Source organism: Typopeltis vanoorti, chromosome 24 (assembly GCF_054136105.1).
Source record: "Typopeltis vanoorti isolate ZY-2024b chromosome 24, IOZ_Tvanoo_1.0, whole genome shotgun sequence".
Lineage (NCBI taxonomy): Eukaryota > Metazoa > Arthropoda > Arachnida > Uropygi > Thelyphonidae > Typopeltis > Typopeltis vanoorti.
The window spans coordinates 20,048,517-20,072,204 of record NC_143572.1 but is presented as its reverse complement, the minus strand read 5'-3'; the positions used below and the strand labels follow the sequence as shown (position 1 = coordinate 20,072,204).

General features: G+C 35.3%; 1 protein-coding gene across 4 annotated transcripts in view; it reads left to right on the top strand.

Moving 5' to 3' along the window:
• Window positions 1-23,688, top strand: part of LOC150092978 (cotranscriptional regulator ARB2A homolog) — a 216,902-nt gene that overhangs the window by 181,855 nt on the left and 11,359 nt on the right. For all 4 annotated transcript variants that reach the window (XM_090413574.1, XM_090413573.1, XM_090413572.1 and 1 more), the window contains exon 10: window positions 18,184-18,274. In XM_090413574.1, coding sequence (XP_090269700.1) covers window positions 18,184-18,274 — 91 coding nt within the window. The remainder of the gene's footprint in view (window positions 1-18,183; window positions 18,275-23,688) is intronic.

The following is a 23,688-nucleotide window of genomic DNA, read 5'->3' as shown; positions in this document are numbered from 1 at the left end:
CTCTCCGGATACCCCCATTCCGTATATGTGATTCGAACCTGTGGCATGTCGGTAACAAAAGTAAACATGCGACGGTCTATCTGGCCGAGTAAGATTGTACGCTCGCTCTCCAACCTGCAGGGTTTCTGGATTATCTAAAACATGGTATTAGAATGTTATAGGTTGGTGGGATTTTTTTTTCCTCATCACTTTGTGCACTCAGTTATATGAAACGACTTTTTTGTGATAGTTATTTCACTTTGTTATAGTTGCATATGCATACTTGCGTATGCATCTGTCTTTTGTTCAGTTAGGAACAACTGCGCAATTGCTCTTTTGCTATGTCGAATTTGGTTTTATGTAGATTTAATATATGCGGTAAGTTGCTTATCGGAAACCTGAAGTGGTTGAAAAAGTATCGTGTTTGGTGTCTAGAGCATGACTCCTGTATCTAAGTTTTAGTCAATCAAGAAGTAATATGCTTTGGGTTTCCAATCTTTTTTGTGAGTGATTGTTAAAAAAATGTCAATAAGGATATTAAATTAGCGACTAAAAGCGTGGAAAATTATTTAATTAACAGTAGTTGTAAAGGTAACCTCATTCCAGTGCAATATAGTTCGACGTTTGGATTTAAAATATTCGTAGATCCTAAACTAAAAAACCACTTATCTTTGCGTGTGCTTGTTATTACAAAGAAAACTAGTTGCTAAAGTTAATCACTAGATTAATTTGGCCCTTTTTGTAAGAGTGTTGTGACTATCAGTAAGAATTTCCAAAAGTGGGGCGGTAATGGGTTCTATCATAAGTGAAACAACGCCGGTGATTTTGTCATTCACTGATAGTAGATGGGATCAGTCTGGTTTTCCGTTTAATGCATTATACATCAAAAGTTCTACAAAGTTCATATCGCGTTTTTTGCAATGAAGAAGTACTGCTGAATAATTCACATACAAGTAATTCTTTTACACCACTGGTGTCCAAGCTTATTCAAATGTAAAGGACGAATTCAAGTGAAAAGTAATTGTGATCAAGTTTCAAGAAAAAGGAGAAATTTGGGTCCGTGTCATCTCTATCCAAATTTGAGGAGGGAGCATTCTTCGAATGCTCCCTCCTCAATAAAAATTCACACAATTGTAGAAAAACCAGCATAATCTTGAATTTAATAGATGGTTTTATTACCATTAAAAATATAATCTGACAGAAGTGATGTTTAAATGTTATTAGTTTTTAAGTCTTCAGATCAATGGTATACCGAATGGACAAAATCTAGTCAACAATATTTAACACATGAAATTAATGTTTCATATTTGTATTCTTTTGACACAGACTAAGGTCTAAATTTATTTACTATAGCTCCAAAAATCAGGAACTGTATTTCATTTCAATTTTCAAATGGAGGAGGAGCCGGGGGGGGGGGGGCAAATTAACTAGCCGTAACAAAATGACGATTAAATAAAAAAAACGAGCTCATTACATTCGTGCTAATATGTAGAAGTAGACGTTTAAAATTCACTCGAATCTGGTCGCGTTTAATAAAATGCTGCAATTTCAAAAATTGTTTTAGATGTTTAAAGATATACAAGGAAGGACTGTTTCAGGTTGCATCACACGTGATTGGATTAAAAGGAAAGCATTCTGGTTAACAGTTTGAAAAATCAATACAAATTTTGACAAGTTCTTACTGGGGAAATAATAATAATTTATTATATATTATTACTTATTAACTTTATAGAGCTACTTCCTACTGTTTTGCGATAAAAGAAAAGCGATATCAACTAGATGTTAGCCATAATATACCTACTTATGATATTTCTGTTTAATGGAGTTCAAAAATAATTTGCTAATTCCCAGCGAAACAGTATGTAAAGATCTGTTTGACATCCTATTCTTATTTATTTTTTATTTATTATTATTTTTTTCCCTGGAATTGCGTTCGTGCGCACACATCTTTGATAGTTTGTATATAAAAAGTTTAAAAACTGATTTCTGAATGTATTCTCGAAGGCCATATTAAAGTCTTTAGCGGGTCACTTCCGGATACTTATTGAAATGAATCTATAACTTTATGCTTTCGATTTCGACTGACTGAAATCCTCTATTTCGTAATGCTACATTTAAAGCCTAATTAATAAAAACAGCCAGTAAGCGAAAGGGGAGCATTTGTTGATTTGTTTACTTCCCCAGAAATTATAAGTCATCACCAAATAACAATTGGACTAAAATGCGACAGTAATAAATACATGGATATATTTTTTTGTTCGTTTTGCTATTAGAGTGTAGCGGTTGCGTTAGTGCATAGATTTCTGTCATCGTTACCATCAGCATCTTTAAAATAATTTACGGCAGAAAGGGCGGAAACTTTTAGGGGCAGTCAGAGCTGCCGTAAAGGAGTGGCATGTAGCGAAAGGGTCGACCTAACTGTTGACGTCTTCCCCTTCTGCTTGCAGACTAAGGTCATCAGGGTTGGGCCAAGTGTAGGGACGGGCACTTCGACCGGATACTATCCCCCATCACACCCTCAACGTATCGTCAAGGGGAATTACGTCACTATTTTTCCTTGCTCGCTCGCATTGTCGGACTGCGTTTCCTGGTTGTTCTGCTTCTCTGGCTGGCGCCTCCAACCCAATGTTGAGGGCGTTTCTGAATGGGCGTGGGGAGGTGACGAAATGTTTACAGTAGGTAAGTTTTACTGTGCCAGTTTGGTTTACATTCATCGTTTACAGTTCTCTGAAGATTTACGTCTGCACATCATTGTAGTTCAATTTATTGTTAGCCTACTTACATTTGCAGATATTTATTTCATTTTGTTCGATTATCATGTGTAACCATGAAACGTATTACGTTGATACCAGTTGAAAAACCCCCAGATTAAATCATAATATCAATAATAAATAGATAAAAATAAATAGCAAAGATGTTGCATAAACCTGAATAAGATCCCTTGTTTTCTCAGTATTTTTATTATTTTAATACAAAATCAATTGCCAGTGTTAGAGCTCGAAGCGATGTATAAACAATTGCAAACTCCATTAAATATTTATTTTAAAGAAGCAGATTAAATCACAAGCTATCTTTACTAGTTAAGATATGGATGTGGGAAGATTCAAATATTCTCTGTTCATCTTGATTTTAAGATCTTGAGTTATGTGTTGACGACTATGTAGGGTGGGGGGGAGCTTTCATTCTGTGGAGTGCCATTGCACAAATGAATAATAATAATATATGCATTTTAGTCTCTGGATGCGATAATTTTCTCATTTCTTTGACGCACACACACCCTGTATGTGACAGGGTGTGTGTGGTTGTATACGTTACATTTTATACGTTACAGGTTGTATACGTTACATTTTACAGTTCCCAACGGGAACTGTAAAATGTAAGGTATACAACAGTATATAAAGGACACTAGGAGCTAGATACCGTCATAATTAAAGTAATGAACCAAGGCTAAAAAGTTATATCTTAACAACAATGGGAGTATTAAAAATACACAAGTAAACTATATTTTTCACGGAAATTAAAACCATTTAATAACCATTTGGAATATCCTCTTAAGGTTGATCTTTATATGCTATAAAGCCGCTAATTGTTTAACCGTGATCTGCAGTAACACTAGAAAGCGGAAATAATTTTCTTAGTTCAGGCGTTTTGCTTATTCGTGACCAGACTGGAGACAGTCTATCCTTGGCACAGTTCTTTACATTAATCGAAATTTGACTTGCATCTGATGGTATCATTACTGTCGAAACGACTGTCGCGTGAATAAAGATTTCTACAAATGTGGCAATGAATAACTGAATTGTATATAACTATTAACCAGGTAAGCCGTGAATCAAATTAAAGATAACGTTGCTGCATTTCTCTTTTCTTGTCATAATCATTGGCGCATACATACCGTCCAAAATCCAACAATTCAGAAACGAAGCTTGGTAGGTACAATAAAAAAATATTAAGCAGCACATGTGAAAATTGGAAAGTGGAAAAAATGTACACTGTTCAAAACAATTTAGAAGATATTTTAATTTTTCTGTCGGATAATTATAAATTTCTGCAAATAATTATGACTATTGGGGACTTTATACATGAATAAATATTTCTTACTTATGGATAGGGTGTAAATGATGAGATATTGTTTAAATCACAATCGATATTTATTACAAATTTAACAAATTATACATTTTAGCGTGAAATAATTTTAACAAGAATATCCCCTAATTGTTTTGATCGGTATAGAACCATTAAGTACAATCACTTGTACTCAGTAATTTCCACTCTTTGAATCTCTGAAGGAGAACTAACTGACATGCGATGTGCAGCACACACACAGTATTATTTTCTGTTAAAGACACTCGACACCGATTTCTTTTGTGCTCATAAACATCAGTGGTCACTATGCGGAAAAGAGATGTGTATCAATTTGACTCGTGTTATGTATGCATCTTTATCAGAATCAAATTTCCTTCACATATGAATGCTTGTTACATTATTTTTTAACCACTCCCCTGTTATTAATTAAAAAAAAAAGTGACGATCTAGACTTGGCATACAAGTCTCTTTTTAGTGTGTATTCGTAAATATATGCGTAATGAATTTGCTTTATCATAACTAGATCAAGAATTGCAGTGTTCACTTACAAAATATGGCGACAGCCTAAATGCTACATATTGTTATGAAAATCATTTTGAAAATTTTAGTTGAAGGGAAAAAAGTATCACCTCCCCCTCCCTAGTAAACTGAGTTTTTTGAGCTTAAACTATTAGTGAAGTTGTTGAAAAATGTTGTATCTTTGCAGTTGTAAAGCTTTGTTAGTATCAGAGATTGGAACTGTTATTGGACCTTATGAAACTATAATGACCGGTTAGGGGGAAACAGCTAAAACTCGTTATGAGGAGGAATCAAAGTTCGACCGGCTGTTGTGTCCTTCGGTCATCCTTAGAAAATTTTAAAATAATTAACATGAATAATATATTTCCATTTGCTAAAATTGTTCCAAGTGCAGGGCACATTAAATCTTCAAGACGTTACACAAATTTCGGAAATTATGATTTAACAAATTATCTCAACAGTAGCTTTATTTCGCAAATAGTATATAATATTTTTGCACTAAGTGTTAACCAAAATCGAAATCATTCAACAAAATTTAATAAATATCCCACGTACTAAATTTAATTAAAATGTTCTTTCATAACACAGGAATTCCGAGTGAACCTGTGATGAATGGACAAAGCGACGCTGATTGTTGTGATACCTGTCTAAAAAAAAACTATTTAGGTTATACTATTGCGATAATGTTTCCATTTTTCGAATTTTAACTTTAGCAGATATATTCGACAGTTCTTTCAAATAAAGAAAAAATGACGCGAAATTTCGGTGTTATAAATTCAAATAATATTTCATACTTTTTTTTTTAAAAAATAGAAGTAATGATTCGAATAAATAGTGAAGTAGTATTGCTAGTCGCCACAGTTTAAACGTGAAATATTTCTTTTGTGTTGCTACTAGTATGCTTGTGTGAATCCCATTTAAGATTCTGTGTAGTGATCTCTGTATTCCAACATCACGTTTGCTGTCTGTAAGGTTTACGACATCGTGGAATTCGAAGAAATTGCGCTCTCTTGATCTCCGTATTGTTATTGTACCTTGTGGAATTTGATGCAGTTGTTTCGACGACTTCTCCTTCTTCACTAATCCTCCGTTTGAGTAATACCGTGTAGATAACTTGACTCTTATGGTAGAATTCGGCGAATAAAAGTTACTCTTTCAAGTAACACTTTTATTAAAGTTACTTGAAAGATTTTGGAATGATTAAATCGAAGTTCATAATTTACTGGTATTCAAGAGAAAGTAGTTCGCATCAGAAGACGGGGGGTTACCGGTCATTTTTCACTGCTGAAGAAATATGAAAAAAAAAAAAAAAAATCGTTTGATTTTGAAAGTTTAACATTTGCTGTTTCTGAAATAGGAGCTTACAGAAACTTTTTGTAAGTTCCTTTTTTAATCTTCATTCAGTTATTATACAGTAATGCATACAAGTGTTTATTTATTTCGTATCCGAACACAAGTGGTACAGTAGTAAGTGGAACAACATGATTTACAACAAATTAGGATACATTACAATGAGATTAGATTTGGTAGGTGAATTATACAGGGAATAATAATTAAATATGAAAAAAGGAAACTATACATAAGTTATATACGATAAATATATGGTCAGATGTTCCTCCAGTATCTTGCACAATCAACTGCTCTTTCTGTGCAGGATATGAGGACCTCTTTTGCACAAGATGATGGAAGAAAGAAGGTGTTCCGTGGACTGGGTTGTCCCACACTCACAATTGTCTGGGCCAGTGAGGTAGCCCCGTTTGATGAGGTTTTGTTTACAGCTTCCTGTCGTTCGAAGTCTGTTGAGGCTTTTCCAAGTATTCCAGTCCAAGTGGGCACCACGTGGAAGATGTTCGGCTGTTGGAATACCAGTATTATTTTCACGATATAGTGCAAGCCATTGTTGAAGTCTTGTCTCTGGGAGGTTTTTAGGTGGTTCAACAGTTGCCAGGAAGCTATGTCGGGATCTTAGTCTTTGGAGCACTGCGGTCTGGCCGAATAGTGGGTGTCGTTGATCATTCATTTGTCTGCTTCTTTCATCAGCTGAGAATGCAGATCTTCGAATTGAAGGGGTGCAATACCAGTCAAAGTATACAGGTCTTTTAGTGGTGTTGGTTTCAGGCATCCTGTAATTAAGCGGCAGTTTTCATTCAGTGCCGGGTCCAGTTTTTCAGCATGGCAGGATCTGGACCATACCGAGCAGGCATATTCAGCAGAAGAATAGCAAAGGGCCAAGGCAGAAGATCTCAGTGTGCTAGGGTCTGCACCCCATTTGGAGGAGGTAAGCTTTCTTAGTATATTGTTTCTTGCATTCACTTTTGCCTTTGTTTTTTCTATGTATATGAGAGGGTGCGATCGAGAGTCACACCGAGGTAGATTGGGTTCCAGGAATGTTCTATATTAGAGCCTTCCCAAGAAATATGTAGCTTCCTGTTGGCTTTTGTTAAGTTGGAAAAGGCCAGTCTGGGTTTTCAAGGGGTTTGGTTTTAGTTGATTGCTGGTATAGTATGTGGTTAGACTATTTAAGGCAAGTGATAGTGATGCATACAAGTAATGATGTATTTATTTCATATTGTATATAAAGCAAACACAGAAAATTAAGATTTAAGCTTGCGTTAATATGAATTTCGTGGTACAAGACATGTGTCTTGCCCAGTGAAAGTAATCTCTCTTATTATTTATCTTTTGCTTAAGTTATAGGCAGAGCTTTTGGATGTGTGTGCATTACTGCAATGCAAAGGTAATTTAGGATTATTTATTTGCAAGTTTGACACTTAGTTTTGTTTTAGCTGTTTTTACTAATATTAGCGTGGTCAAAATGAAGAGTCGTTTAATAAAACTGCTAGAGAAGGGAATAAATAAATAAAAAGTGGTACTTTTGAAAATCAGTTTACACACAAGCTTAAATACGCATGTAATACTGCTAAGCTTCATGTATCCAGTTCAACGTATACTCGAAATTTATACCATTTCGAGTCCCATTTTAAAAACCAAATAAAAAAATCTCGAGAAGAAAGAAATAGAATTCAAGTTGTCCGATTTTCGCCATATCTTAATAACAACTCTTTCGCTTTTGTTGTGTATAGATGTATTGGCAAGTGTCATTAGAGGAAAAAGAAATTTTTCGGTCTTATGCAAAAGTTGAAATAGTACGAATTGCGATTGCTCTAGTAGAAGATCGCAATCTCCAAAGTGAGTAGGGTCTTTCAAAAAGATAGTGCACTTTTCATTATTATTCTAACTCCTTTTATTCTTCATGGAGTAGGTGGAATTCTTTCACTTTTGATAATCGTTGAGCGGTTGCTCGCCACACCGATAGTTGGCATCATTTCTAAGGTGAGACTTTGTGACGAGACAATTTCCATCTCGTAATACTTAAACCTGAGCAGGTATTATTTGTCTGGTATGGTGAGTTCTACAGTCGATTTTTTCTATGTTGCTGAGTTAAACAAGGATATTTTATAGAAGAACATATATCCTATTTGCCTGAGCCAGAGATCGAACTCAGGATTTAAAAATATCTAGTCAATGACTAGAACGGAGCGTATAAAATTCTTCTGATTGGTGCTAGTATTATAAAACCAAAAATGTTGTCACAAGATACTCTTAAATTAAAATCATCTCTAATGCAAAAAAAAAAGTCATATTATATATTATTATACACAGTAAAACGATGTGATCACCCGAATGAGAAAAAAATAAAATAAAAATAAGTGCTCGCTATGCATTGTCTTTGGGTTTATCTTGTAAAAAATTAAAAAAATAACAATCAAGTTTTCTCCAACCATTGTTATTTTTTATTTGACTGTAGATGGAGAAAACGAATGATACCTTCCTCTTTCTGAACATTGCTGTATTATCTGAAGTGTAGAGCCGAAAGGCTTCAATTTGGCATAAGTGATAGAGGATATTATGGATCCATCCATATTTCATAGCCAGATATAAAGTTTCGTTTCTATATTTGGCTATAAAATATGGATGGATCCATAATATCCTCCATTTTTTTAATTGCTATATTATCATTTTTTTCAAGTAATTTCAAGACTGGCCTTTTAGAAGATACACATTGTTTATGAATCATAATTCCGATCTTTATTTCTTATATTTCAGAGTTTATTTTGACTGGCGATTTACCTATTTTGCCGTGCAAGTTTTAAAATCATCAAGCCAGATTGCAGTTTCGTTAGACATTGTTTTCTATAAATAATTTTGATAAGTGTTCCATTTTGAAGTTGCAATTTGCCGTATTTTCTAGTTAGCTGCTTTCTTTTCATGATCAAGACTTATTAAATCTTTTCTGAGGAACATTTACTTTTCTTTTGCATCCCCAGTCATACTTCCTTTTCAAACACAAAATTGCAAGATTAACATACCGATTTTTTAGCTAGCCCTTGCTTAGCTGTTAGGATGAGAGTCCAGTATTTATACCTCACTAATTCAAAGTTACATCCGGTCACAAATTGCAGTCTGCATATGTCGTGTATATATAAATAAGAATGTATAAATAAATATAGATCCACTGTTCAGACCACAAACAGCATCCTTCTAGACGAGTCTGTTAATTTGTAACTTCATTGAGTGGCTTCCTTCCTTTTGGTCATCGCTCCAAATCAAAGACAGTTATGCTGAAAATGTCGGAGATTAATATGCAGATACGGTTGATGCATAGATCCTCAGTATTGTTTTTTTTTTTAATCCTAGAACTATTGAGTGTACATTTGCTTTAATTCATAGTTTAAATGACCCAAACCATCGGATATCACAAGATGCCCTTCAAGTGAAACGGACAGCCTTTGATGCCGTGCTAATAAAATATCTCTTGTTTGTTCAGTGAATACATGATTGGTACTAGTGCTTATTCCACTCTTCAACTGAAACTTGTAAACTCAGCGTCGGTAAATAAAGTTTTTGCTGTACTCAACCATTTGAAAAATAAAACGTATTCGAACATCAGTTTCGATTTATCTGATATTAGTTCCATATTATTAAGTGAAGTTGTTTGAAGCTTAAAACTGATAAAATATTTCAAAATAATGGAGACGAAACATCGAAAGGGCTACAATTAATTGCTACACATCCAACCAGGTTGTCCCACCGTGCAGTAAAGTATATTTGTGGAATTTTGTAGTACTGTATTTAAATGTGCTTAAAACTAGAAATGTGCGCTTATCAACTGGCCGAAAATGTAATTTAGAATCGTACTATGGAGGGATAATTACTATAACGGCAGCGACTTTCTTAGTTTACTCGTGCGAGTCATAAACAGTTCTGCGAGTAAGTGAAACGCAGTTCTCGTAAGCCTTGACCCCCTTTCCACTCATTGTTTCTCAGTTAGTTGGAATAAATGACTTACACATACCGCAGTCCTATTAACAAATAATAATGAACCTCGCATCTTATTTTGTTATAATCCCTGCAAACGCTTATTTCTATACCGTCCGTGATTCAAAAATGCTTTTCCTTTAATCAGTCATTAGAAGATACCTGATTCGTTTTTTTTTTGTTGTTGGCTGCTTTTGTAATCGTTTGTTTTTCAAAATCCTTCATTACGAAGACTTGAAATTTGTACTTTCATAAGGCAGTTTTATTTTATTACTTTCATGTGTCTATTATCGTGCGCAGTTTTGAATTCACTCTACAGTATGCAATTTATATTGATTTTCACACGTGCTACATATAAAATATTACTAGTATTATATGACACTTTATTTTTATTTTACTATTTGAATTATGTAGAAACATCGTTGATTTGGTTAAGTATAACTATCTTTTCTGATTGGAAAAAAAAAAAAAAAGTTTGGACAACTACTAAAACTTCTGTATCAACAGTGTCCATTTATAATTAAACGAAGTGTTTTTTTTTTTTTTTTAACTCTCTCATTGCAGTGTGTTGCATTTATCATTAGCGCGCTATGAATAAATCGCTTGTTAGTATGATAAAATGTAAGAGTGTATGTATAATGTTAGCCTCTTGGTAAGATACTTCATTCAAAGTTCTGGCAGATTATTTTTTGGTGTTGATTATCTCAGTGATTGAAATTCTGGGTACCTGGCTACTTTATTACAATTGAGTCCAGATTATCCGACATAAATGGGACTGACAGGTGGGTGTATAATACGGAAAAGGTGGAGCGGGATTTTTTTTTTTTTTTTTTTAAATGCAAATTGAATGGAAGTCCAGTATAAGTATGAAATCTTGTTTATTAATGCCGTAACATACAACTACAGATATTACAGCAAATGCATGGGATGCAATATAGTTAACATAAAAGGTCTGTTTAAAAAAAAAAAAAAAAATAGCGATTACAATGTCGATTTCCTGTTTTATTTCTCTTGGGGTGATGTCACTCCAGAGTTTCAATAACATGCCGTAATTAGCAGTCTCTTGTTCTACATAAGCCATTTTATATTTGCTCTCCTGAAACTTGTTTATTTTATAAGACGATGACACTTTGTTTTAAATTCGAGAAATTTCTCAGAACTTGCTGATTATTTTCTCTCACAAATATCGAGTTATTGTACTGCACTTTTTTTTTTTCGGTAATCGAGCCAAACCTACACCAGTGAAATTAAGGTCTCCTTCATTAAATTCCTTTTGGAACATCTGAGCTTTCGTTTGCAGTATGGTATAGCCTTCGCCTTTTAAAAATATTCACATATCTCTCCACTCGGGATTGAAATAGCTCACGTCACGTGGACTGGTTGGATAATCTGGAATGTCAAGTAACAGTGTTTGATAATCGGGGTTGTGATTTTTTTTTTTTTTTTCCTCGGGACTGAGGCAATCCATTGCTTTCCCTCATACAGTTGGTCAGGCCACTGATTCCTTTGCCTTCAAAGTTGCCACACTGAGCATATACAGTATATCAAGGAAACAAGCAATTCTACAGACAAAAAGTTGAACTTGATTTGTTTGTTGTTTAAAGATTATGGTCTCCCTAGAGATTGCACCTGTTATATTAAGAGAATGCTTTAATTCTGTTGGGGTTCGACTTTTTTGTATAGATTCCTGTTAATTCATCAAGTAATGAGATGACTTTTTTTGTGTGTGTTGTTGTTCTTACTGATTATTCTGTTCTTGTTCAGCTTAATAATCCGCATCTGCCGTTCTAATTTTTTCCATCTTTTCTATTCCCCTCCCTTCCCTCATTTTCTATACATTTTTTGATTAGTTCTCTTCCCCCCCCCCCTCATGTTCACTATGCATGGGTAAATGTCTCACGCCACTTCTTGTGCTTCATCAATGATATGCTTTCTGTGAAATGCCTATGTTATCATCATTGTTTCTCTTTCTACAGTGCCCGTGTTTTATATTACGTACAATACTTTTGTGTTGATTTTATTGTACTACAAAATTCGTCCTTTGCTTTCTTTACTGCTGTGCCCTTACTAATCAAGCTACAGTATTAATGCAAAACAATAAAGAAACGGAGAAGTCAAAGAATTGTAAATTTATAAATATGGAATTCCAAAATTCAGACATTTCTCGTTTACATTTAGCGGTGGCATAAAAGTATAACCACAATACCTTTCGATTGTTTTATTTTATCGTTGCCACATATAAATTTCATTTGTGTCCAGTGCTGCATTGCTGTTTGGTTTAAGGAGTTTTTTCCGTGCCGTGTTGGTTTGCAACCTCAAATAATTGCGCGGTGCCAAATGCAGCATGGGAGGATGAGAGTTATTCGCAAAACTCATTCAAGTTCTTCCAGTAATTTGTCTTTTGAATATAATCTGTATAGTAAGCGAAAGTTAGAGATATGAAAAAAAAAACGACTATGTAAAATATAAATAACTTCCACTTTCAAAACATTACAGATGTGTTTACCATTATTTTCTCCTCGAAGAGTGTACTAGTCATTCATATTCACGATAAAAAGATGGTTCCGCTGACCATATATCCCTTGTGTTACTTTGCAGACGTCGAAGACAACGAAGGTTCATTAGTTTTCAGTTACCACTCTCGTTCCCCGCGTCATCTACAATAGTACAAAGGGCACACACATAACTCTCCAGCCACATCAGCCGCCAACTGCCCTTTGACCTCAAGTTCTGCGAGATAAAGCGCCAATCAACGATGTTAGGCATGGGAGCAGGGGCATCCAGCACGCGGGCATTAGTTTCACAAGTGGTTATAAATCACTCATGACACTAACCTTCATAGCCCTTTCCGTGGCCGTCCACACGAGCAAATTAGATAGCCTCTTTTTCCTCTCCCCCCCCTTCTCATCTTCTCCCGCCGTAACAGCAAAGCAGAAGATGCCATTGTCCATCAACACAGTTATGGCGAGTGCTTGCAATGTTTGTTGACACAAAAGCCGCTCGGTGGAGTAATAGCTTCGAACTTGGGAGCAAAGTTTAAATATCCGGAATTGGAAACAAGATCATCAGCAGTTTTGCCTCTCTTTTTTTTTTTTCCCCCTTTGCTAAAAGGGAAACAGGATTACTTTCCGCTGTATGTGTGAGAGTTGTAGAATGAACCACAGAAAGTATGCTTATATACACTATATTAATTATATTACTATAGAAGATGTAAATGTGCGTCCTATCAGATTAACAGCTGAGGTAACTAAATGATTTGTACACTAAAAAAAAAAAGAAACGAAAAAACGGGAAGTATTATTTTTATGATTTCCACCCACGAATGGTTATAAATTCATATCATGGATAGACCAAGGGTTAGATCGTCCGAAAACGGTTCTAGATCTCACATGGGGCGATGAACTTCGAGTATGGCATGTCTAACATTTACGCTTTAGATACAAATAGCAAATCCTTATCCTTTGAATAGAGAGTGCAAACAATTTGATCCTTATATAATTTGTAGGACACCAGAATATAAAATTAAAACTCCCAAGCTAAAATTTTAAGAAGACAGGAGCTAAAAATGTATCGTTACAAAGTCAATGATTGATGTTATATTTTGTTTCTTCATTTTTGTGCGATTTTGAAGATCAGTGATTGCTATTTCAGTGAACATCTTCACCCCATTTGAAGAAAAAAAAGCAAACTCTTTACTAAAGTCCCCCCCCCCCCAAAAAAAAAAACGAGTCGGTCGTCTTATTGTGTGCATCCGAGCAGTCGATTATAACTAATAAACAGTATTTACAAGTTCTCGCTGGTGTAATAATAATAAAAAAATTACACCAGCGAGAACTTGTAAAAATACGCAGTTTCATCCATGACTTAATATTTATTGATTTTTAAAGCTGTTAGTCAAGAATGCTTTGTTTTACTCCAATCGTGGGCGAGGAAACCTGAACAGCCCTCCTGCGCAATATCTTTCAACATTATTTCTTGAAACTGTGGAATATTTTATTAAACTTGACCATATTCAAGTGAATTTGAAATGCCGACTTCCACATACTAGCATGAATGCGATCATCTCATTTTATTTATTACTTGAATATCGATAGACATTATTTTCTTCCCTTTCATTTACTTGAAGTGCCTGATTCTTGTCCTAAACTACAGGAACTAAATTTCGATTTCAGTCGGTCGAAGAAATACGAATACGACGCATTAAATTTTATATCTGTTAAGTTTTGTTGGTGCCCAGATTATCGAGAAATTTATTTTTATGCCCATTCAGTATACCATTGATTTGGGTGAGTGTTGAAACGATAACATATAAACATTGCTTCGGTTATCAAAAATATAATTTCGTTGTAATTTTTAAAGTATACCAGCCTCTATCAGGTTACATTTGCAGTGGTAAAATGTCTTTCTTTGAGTTCTTTCACCCATCGAACAGTGGTGGTAACAAGTACTGGAATGCAGGGTACAAGTATTAATTTCTTAGAGTGGACGTTATAGGATACGGTGATTTGTGTGCGTCTTAAATTACCCAGTTCATTCTACAGCACAGAGTTCATCGACTATCGCTGGTGTACGGTAGGCAACGAGAGTCGGGCTTAACAGTGATGGATACTTCTTGGGGGGTGTTCTTGGTTTTTCCCTGCTGAGCGAGAAAACTGATCACATGTAGGGAGGAAACTGCGTTCTTTCACGAGAGTAGGGATGGCGAAAACGACGTCTTTCTTGAAACGAACGACCAAACGGCGAAAATTAGACCTATCAAGTGAGAACCGCAAAGTCGGTAGGGAAGAAGGTTCAGCGCGTGAAAACGAGCCTACCCAGTGCGAGCTCGCCAAAGGATGCTGCGTCGACAAGGCCTTTTGTTGTGGCTAGTTTCCTGAGCCTGCCGCTGTAAATCTGTCGTTGATTGGGTTCGCTTCCTGTTGGTGACAGGAAAACCACGTGGTCATTTCTTCCAGCGTCCTCTTACACGGGACAGCAGCCGTTAGAGTTGGGAAGAAGAGATATACATACGTGTGTGTGTTTTGGGAGAATCGGATGATACCTGATCATATGCATCAGGATATCCTTATTCCTCTGTAAATGACTTTTGTATGAACAGTTTCACTAGAAGAGCAGCTAACAAGACAACACAGTGTAAAGTGCTACACACACACAAAGCCGTTCTGTAATTTTATTTTTACCGTTTCAAGTAAAATGCTGACACACCTTCAGGGATGCTGACTGCTATATACGGCAATATTAATTAAACTGTGTTTCTGCGGAACCATGGGGTTTTCTGAGAAAACTTGGAGTTTCCAAGAGAATACAGATATTTATTACTTATATGACATGTAGATTCTGGAAGGAAAAAAAAAACTTTAAAGGAATAGGGGGGAGGAATAGTTTTTATTAAATTGTCTTAATTCTAGAACAGTTATGTTACTTTATTATTTGTAATATTATGTAGCATATGTTTCTTTGATTAAAAGTACTTTTAATCAAGGAAACATATGCTACATAATAATGCCTCCCCAATACTTTCTATGAAAATTTAAATAGGGGTTCCACAGTCTCAAATAAGTTTTAAGAAACACTGCTAGTATATGGTGCCTAACGGAATGAGAAAGTCATGTCAAACTATTTTAAGCTACCGAATGAACAAATGGTTATTTTAAATTCCTCTTATGAGCTTACATATCCCCCCCCCCCTCCTCTCCTGTGTTTGTGGGTCAAGTAGTTGACCAGCTTGAATACTTGGCGTGCATTTTAGGATCGATGTGTACCGAAGACTTCTGTTGATTGATCTCATTTCAAAGTACTCTCCATTCTTCCTTTATCCAGTGAGTGTGTGAAAGGACGTTTGTTCCTTTCTTAGCACAGAAAGGGTATCTACCAAGAACCGAAATTAATCGCTCATGTTTATCAGCAAGTTATATTTATTTTGCAGATTTATTATGTGTTATCAGGATTACCATCAGCTCTTCCATTTTTTACTGCTTTCGGTTTATTTTCGCTAGTTTCTAATGTCATTCTTCTTCTTACGAATTTAGGACTTTTTCCTTCATAATGTCTTCATTTTGTTTTTGTCTAGTCTCGTTTAGCTTGCCTTTTTTCCTGTTTTATATATTTAAATTTTGATGCGGTGATTATTTTTCTTATTTTCCTCACTTATTGTCCACGCTTCACTTCCATATAACAATATTGGTTTAGTTGCATTTTTTTTAATTTTTTTTTTATTATTTTTTAGAAAATTATTGGCTTCACTTGCTGTTCTGTTGGGAACATCATATCAAAGCATAAATGAAACTATTTATTATACAAGAATACAAAAAAATTTCTTTATCTAAATGCAGAACCGCGATGCCACATGCGATTGAACAACGTTATAGTCGAATCTAACTTGAAAGAGATCACAATTTAGCGAAGTACTCGCGATGTGTATACACTTTTAATATGTATACAAGAAATCGAATAAAGGATGATCGACTAGACAAAAGAATTTTGTGCTCTTTATCTGGCTTTGCTTAATCGTGTCAGTTCTAATTCACTACAGAAAATTGCTCTAGTTATAAGAATCATTGAATGTCTTGAAATATAACTTCAAATAAATAATAAGATATAAAACATTTCAAGTTTGTGTTTTTTTTTTTGTTTTTTTTTTCTCGAAGTGTACAAGCAGCTTCCAGGATCACTCTGTCCATCTGTACGCATTCATTGTGACGCTTTGCCTGGATGGATTTTTGCTTTGTCTCTGTATCATGTAAACGTAGAGTACTCAGGAATAACGTACAGGTACATCATGGGCGCAATCACCGAAATGAATGTGTCCAATGAGACACGGGAAATTGGCGAGTGGTAGCGAACGATTAAGGATGTACCCTCCTTGTTTTTACTAGGAGTAACACTTCCCCCCCCCCACCCCATAGTAAACACTGAAGGTTTATTTCAGATTTCTTTTCATTTTACATAATAAAATGATAGGAAATGAATGCCACAGTATAAAATGTTTCACTGTTCTGATGATTGTATTAATCTAAAATTTCGTAAGAATTTCAGCAAGTTATGAGTAGGCTGGTTTTTGTGTGTTTTCTTTTTTATATCGGAAAAAAAATTCCTCTCTCCGTTGCATGTATTTGGGGATGCATTAAATTACAAGCTTTGGAATAAAAGCGTTCAGCTTCGAGATACTGTGATCTGTAGTGTGGGAAAGAATTATCTGGATCATTTATACAGTTTATCTGCTATTATGACGGCATACGACAAGATCAAATAAATAGCATAAAGTAAAATAAATGTTATTTAAACCCGTGGTACATTGATCGACTGTTAAAACTGATATATATTATAGTTTAATATGATTACGAAAAGTGTTAAGCTTGATTTATGTACTTGATAAATGTACGTGAATTAAAGCAAGAAAAGTTGTAATTCACTGTTAAATATGCAAGCGTACTATATATATTAACAATTAAGAAAATCTCATTTGAGCATTGCGATACTTGACTGAACTACATTAGTTATCACGTGTGAATATTTAAGCTTGGAAGGTTGAATTCCGTCGATGAAGAGTAAAAAATATGCCATGACTTTTTTTAAAATTAAAAAAAAAAGTATATTCACACAAAGTATCCCAATTGTTGTATATTTCAATGTACGAAGATGAAATCATATGTTTGGCAATTTTTAATCAATTTTAATACAAACACTAGTGCGGCATGGTTTATTGAAAATAGTATATGGAGATGTTGCTTTGGAACCTACCCAAATCTTCTAAGTGGTTCCGAAAGAAGAGGAACCTCAATCGAAAATGATACGCTTCCTGAATGAACACTAGCGTCCAGAAATGACAGAACTGTGAAAAAAAAAAGAGTGGGTAGTTTTAGTTTGAAATGATTGACAATTAACTCTCCACAAGATAACAGAGAAGTTGGAATTTCTGTAGGTCCAACTCAGTTTTAACCGGAGGTATAAACGTGAAGCGCTTTTTTTTTTTTTTAACGAAATTCGAAGACACTTTTTAGGCATTCCGAAAAGGATTTTGATAAACGTTTTTCTAACAATAGCAAAGTTTGTTTGCTGCATAAATAGACATGAAAGGAGATTAAACTTTAAAATCTGTGTCTTTGCGCCATCGTATCGTCCCAGATATTTTATTAACATATCTCGTAAGCGTGTGTGCAAGACAGAGGATGTTATAACAGTTGATTATCTTTTAGGCATAAAAGATAGTATTATATAAAAGACAATACTTGTCTAACTAAAAATTTTAATAAGTATATTTTTTCCCTTTCTAATGTATAGGTTTCTCGCAACTGGGTGTCCAGCCAGCTGCCCCTGGACACGTCGCTGACTTCTAGTGGAGAGACCCAGGAAATCCATTGCGTTTCTGCAGGTGAGCTTCTAATTTTAGATATATTTCTTTAATGAGTTACAGTAATCAAAAATGTAAGCTGCCAGTGACGGTGAAAAAAAAAAAAAAAAAAAATTGTCAGATCATTCTGACAATCTGCCACCCACTCGGTGGGTGGCAGATTGTCAGAATGATCTGACGGTTAAGTTAAAGTTACAAATAGACATCTGCTGTGAATGTTCCTGAAATAATATTTGCCCAAGTCGTAGTGTTTTGAGTAATAACTAAGGCTTCGTAATTCCAGTGCATTGTTGCAGTTATTCTTGGAAACCTCGCTCTTCTCTTGTTAAGTTATTAGTGTCCTGCATTTGTAATTGATATGTTTTAATCCCACCACTGCTTTTGCTGTTCATTTATTATCGCAGTAGAGATAAACTCGATGTAACTTAATGAGTTCAATTTTAAATTGCACGAAGTGCTGAATTTCCGGCAGTGTGCTCTCCTATCGTGATGGAATTGCTGATTCAGAAGCAGATAAATAATGAGCCAATTATCAACCACGGTTACGATTTCTGTAAGCATAGTTTTTGAAATTCTGTACAATATTTTGTAACAAAATATGAAATTTCAAAACTAAATGCTGCCGGATAGCACATGCTTATTATTAGCATTATCGAAAATGTATTTTATACAAATAATGCCAAATTATTATTTAAAATAGAATTTCAAAAACTTAACGAGTAGTGTTTAGGTAGTATCCGGAGATTATCCGTGTGATCACGAATACTGTGAAAGTTTTAAAAAATCCTTGTTATGGTTGCGAATTGCTTAACTAACTCAAGGAAAGAAATGTTATGGCTACAATTTATGGCTTATAGCAGCGCTTCCCAAACTGGGCCGTTAGTTTTGTTGAGGGGGTCCGTGAAATAATGGAAACAAATTTAAAATGTTTTAAGACTAAGTGTGCCATGTCAAATGTGTATGTAAGATGCTAAAAATGTAATATTTGCATTTGATTTTTGCGATATTCGCTGTGTATGTTTTGTATTGAATATTATTACAATAAATATTATAATAATATATGTCTGTATTAAGATTTTTTTTTCGATGGGAGCCGTGAAATATTTTAATTTTCCAAGGGGGGGGGGCCTCTACATAAGTTTGGGAGGCACTGGCTTATAGCAACAATGAGAATCTACTGTGGATGATTTCGAGCGACAAAAAATCGAAATGTTTTAAAAAAAATGATTATTCACTTTGATTTTTATGTTTTTTATGTGTAATATTAGATGATGTCATAATTTGATATGATGTATGGCCTCGCGCTTTTCAGAACTGATTTTATTTTTCTTGGATACTGCAAATTAAATTATACCATTATCGTCTACTCTCTCTGTCTCTGTATTTTGTTGCTTTTTTTCGTATTGAATGTTTATTTTTTTCTACATCTGCAGTAGTCATGAGTGATGAAACGAATGCTGTTTCATTGCTTGGTTCATCCTAAATACAATTCGCTTGCAGATAACATGTTTCGCAATCCAGTGGTGCTGCTGGGTCTGAACGGAATGTTTAGACCGCTGTGCTTCACACGTTAGTGGTGAAAGACAACCGCACCGTCTGTGGCCAGCATAAAGCGAAGTGTTGAGTTGCTGTGTTTATGAAGTGTACTTGCTGCTGCTTTTTGGGAGGTGGATACCGTTAACTACCCCATAAAATTCAAGGGGGGGGGGGCGACCGCAGTGTCCGTACCGGGAGTGTTTGTGCGATTCTTGTGTTTCACCTCCTCGCTTCCACGAAACTGGTTCGCCGAATGCTGCGCGACGACCCTCCCGACGCTCTCCTGCATTCGAGCGTAATGGCCAGTTTAGTCAAGTAGCAGCACTCGAAGTCCACTCACACGGAACGCGAGGCTTAGCCGTATTAAATTCCGTCCGCGTGCCTCGGCTATGTGCTGGTAAGTGACAAGTTATACTCGGTACAGCTGACCTAAGGGCATGCACGAAGTGGATTTCGTCTGCCGATAGAGGCGACACGTGTTGTCAGAGACGGCACAGCTTGACACTTGCCGTAGCTATTTACGTGTCAAGTATGGACGTGAGGTTCATCAACAATCTGCTGAGACCCATGTCCGCTTGCACACATGTGGCATTTGGGCCTCTCTAACCACCCCATCAGCATCTCGTCCGACACAAGGAATGAAGGCGTGAGACAGAGAAATGATGAGAAGAAGGTGCTACTTAGTCTTGTCGGTCGCGGATCTCCACTTCTGTAGCAGAATCTCATGGAACGGTCTGCTACGCGCTCTGGTGGCTTCTTGCCGCCAGTATATTCGCATTGCAGTATGAGTCGGTTTAATTCCTGGACTTTCATTAGTGGAAAGCATTCTCTTAATGAGAATGCTTTCCACTAATGGCTGAAAATCTGTAACACATATTAGTGCCAGTGGCTCATAGTATCCCGCACTGCTGGGAATACAAAAAAATAAATAAAAAACAGGCCTCCAAATTTGGAGACCATATGACAAAAAAAGTATTGAACAAATGTTACGGTAATAATTTTTTTCCATCACTATTACTTCATCTCTTTTTGCATTTCACAAAATAAATAAATCATGGTTACAAATATGGTAGTATGCGCACTGGTTCTTTGTACATGATAGTTCTGGTTCTGATTTACTTTAGATTGAAACTAATCTAAAGCGTCGTTCCTTCTCGAGCTTAGTATAAAGAATATTAACCTGTTTTGAAATAAGATTAATTCAGAACTAAATATTTTTCGAGTGTTCTTTAGTGTACTTAATTATACGACTACAATAAATAATATAGTATCTGACCATAATGCGGATATAATGTATTGAGTTTTTCAAATATAAAATGTACTTTATTGAATTAGCTAATAACAAAAAAAAAAAAAAAAAACATCTTCCTCTGTCGTATATATATCTGGAAGGGAATTCCGATGTTTTCTCTAAGGCACGGATTAATTGCCGTGCATTGACCATTTCTCAAACGATATAGAAATGTGAAATTGTCTGTTAGGAGTTGCAGTCTTGTCGTGAGCGTTAACCAGTGCTCAATACCGCTGTTGAGCGAAATAACAATTGAAAATCAGGAAAATTTTCATATCTATTAGCGAATTTTTTTCTAGAATGAGCACTGGCCTCATTTCTTAAACCTTGATCATTGACGGATAATTGAAATTGACAACCGTATCGCTAATATGCAAATTTTTCACTTGGCAAAATTTGGCAAAAAACAAGTATGTATACATTAATAATAATAAAGAAATAACGTATTCAGGCCTAGGTAATAACGTTGTGTGATACTTAGCGGCATCGCTGGTCAGTGGAATAAGTTTCTCCATTCTTTAACCATAACTCATGCAAAATTCAGTCCGTGTCGTATTGAAACTTGCCGCTCTCTTGCATACTTCAAATCAGCAAGTGATATTTATCGAGAACGCCCCTGTGAAGTAGTAATGTTGTCAGTATTTACCCAATTGGGTTTCAAAAAACTAAGCAAAATACTGCAATAAAATGTGTAAGGGACCTTGATCAGGTCCTTAACTTGTTGCTTGCACACTGCGTTATTCAAAGCATCTACACCAGTGATTTTTGAAATTTTCTATACCTTTTTTAGGTAAGATTATAAGTCTTAGACTGAAAGAGGCAGTTCCTACCGCTGATAACTCTGATTTTATCTTCTGCAGAACGGGCTAACCGGAATAGGGAAAGCACGTGATCAATAGACAACAGCGATCCCTAAACCTTAGTTATCTCTGGAATAATTCTGAATCACATTTTCAAAGCATCTAAACTTGTTTTTTCCAGCAAAAAATTGCTTCAAAAAGTACTGTACGCGAGGACTTTTTTTTCCCCCTTGGCTCTCTGATAGTTATGGAAATCGAACATGAAATCTCTTAATACGAGCCATGCAATTGTGTGAAGTTCTTGGTCCATAAGAAGTTGCCCTGAATTTTAACCCCTTTAGTAGCAGATGTGTAGATTATTATACTCCTATAAGTTAATGGTCTCGAAATATTTAAGTAAATATTCATTTCATTATATTGATATAATGAAATATTCATTTCATTATTCCACCCGATATAATGAAGCTTTCAAAAAAATCCCGTTTTTCAGCTAATCCGGAGAACTACAATAATTAACTGAAACTAATTAATTATTCATCAAATTGTGTGCACTTTCACACTGCAGGCTTTACTGATATGGGTGACTAAAATTCAATATTTTTTCGCAGCCGTTTGTAGCCATAACAGATTTCCCCTCCCACCTTCGGTGAGAATGGGGTGGATTTTATTTTGCTTTAGTGCTGATAAAGATGATTTTGTGAATGATAAAAATCCATGTTTTCTCATTCTAGCATAAGTTTGCACATACTTATCCTGTTATCAGGATAAGTATGAGTTGTCTTGGTACTGCATGATATATGAAAGGCAACCTTCTTTCCTTTTGCATACACTGGTAAGAAAGTAAAATTGATGTTAAAATGGCTTCAAAAATTACAGCTGGCAGAATTTCATCGCCTGGTGCAAAATCCCCACCCTGCTTACTGGCCACCTGAAGTGGCTAAAAGTTCCATGTTTAGTTTATAGAGCAACGATTTTTCTGATTAAATAGCTCTTACCTCCATTCCATAGCACTGTGTGTATGGAAAGTCGACAGACTTATGGGAGATTCACATTTAAAAAAAAAAAAAAAAAAAAAGAAGAGAACGAGCGGGAGTATCTAATTAGGCTAAGCATTATAAGGAACCTTGTTTGCCAACACTTTCACTAGTGATTAATTTGATCAAGCGTAACAATCAAAAATAACTGTTTTATTTTATTTTATTTTTTATTTCATCGCGTGTGTGTGAAAGAAGCAATAATTTTCCAGTGTATATGTTAATCCCTTTTGAAGCAGGACTTCTGGCTTTTGGATGCGTTTCGCAGAATGCATAAGCACCTATTGAATTCGTTTTGTTGTATACATGTAATTATTCCGCGCTTGCCTGGACAGATTTTAATAAAATTTAGTATTCGGTATGTTTACAAAAATTTCACAAGACCTTTCTTTGTTTTAAATCGGATCGTTTTTAGGAGAGAATTATACCAAACTTTTCGATGCAATACAAAATATTGTATCGAAATTTCAGTATCAAATTTCATCTACTCTTGGTGGATCAAATTTGATATTTAGGCTCTTCTGAAGTCTTTAGCTTGATTTAAATTGGACGATTTTGTAGGACAGAGCGTTTTAAACCAATACAAAGTAATTATTCCATTCTATTTGGATGGAATTTAATGATGCTGTTACGCATGACATTTCTAAGGCATTTGATAGGGTTGTCATCGAGAGCTCAGCAAAATGCCATTTATGGCCTTCCATTGTAATTGGATTGCGTTTTTTTCTAGCGTTGTTCGCTGCCTGTAATGGTGAAGGTTGTTTCTTCAGATTT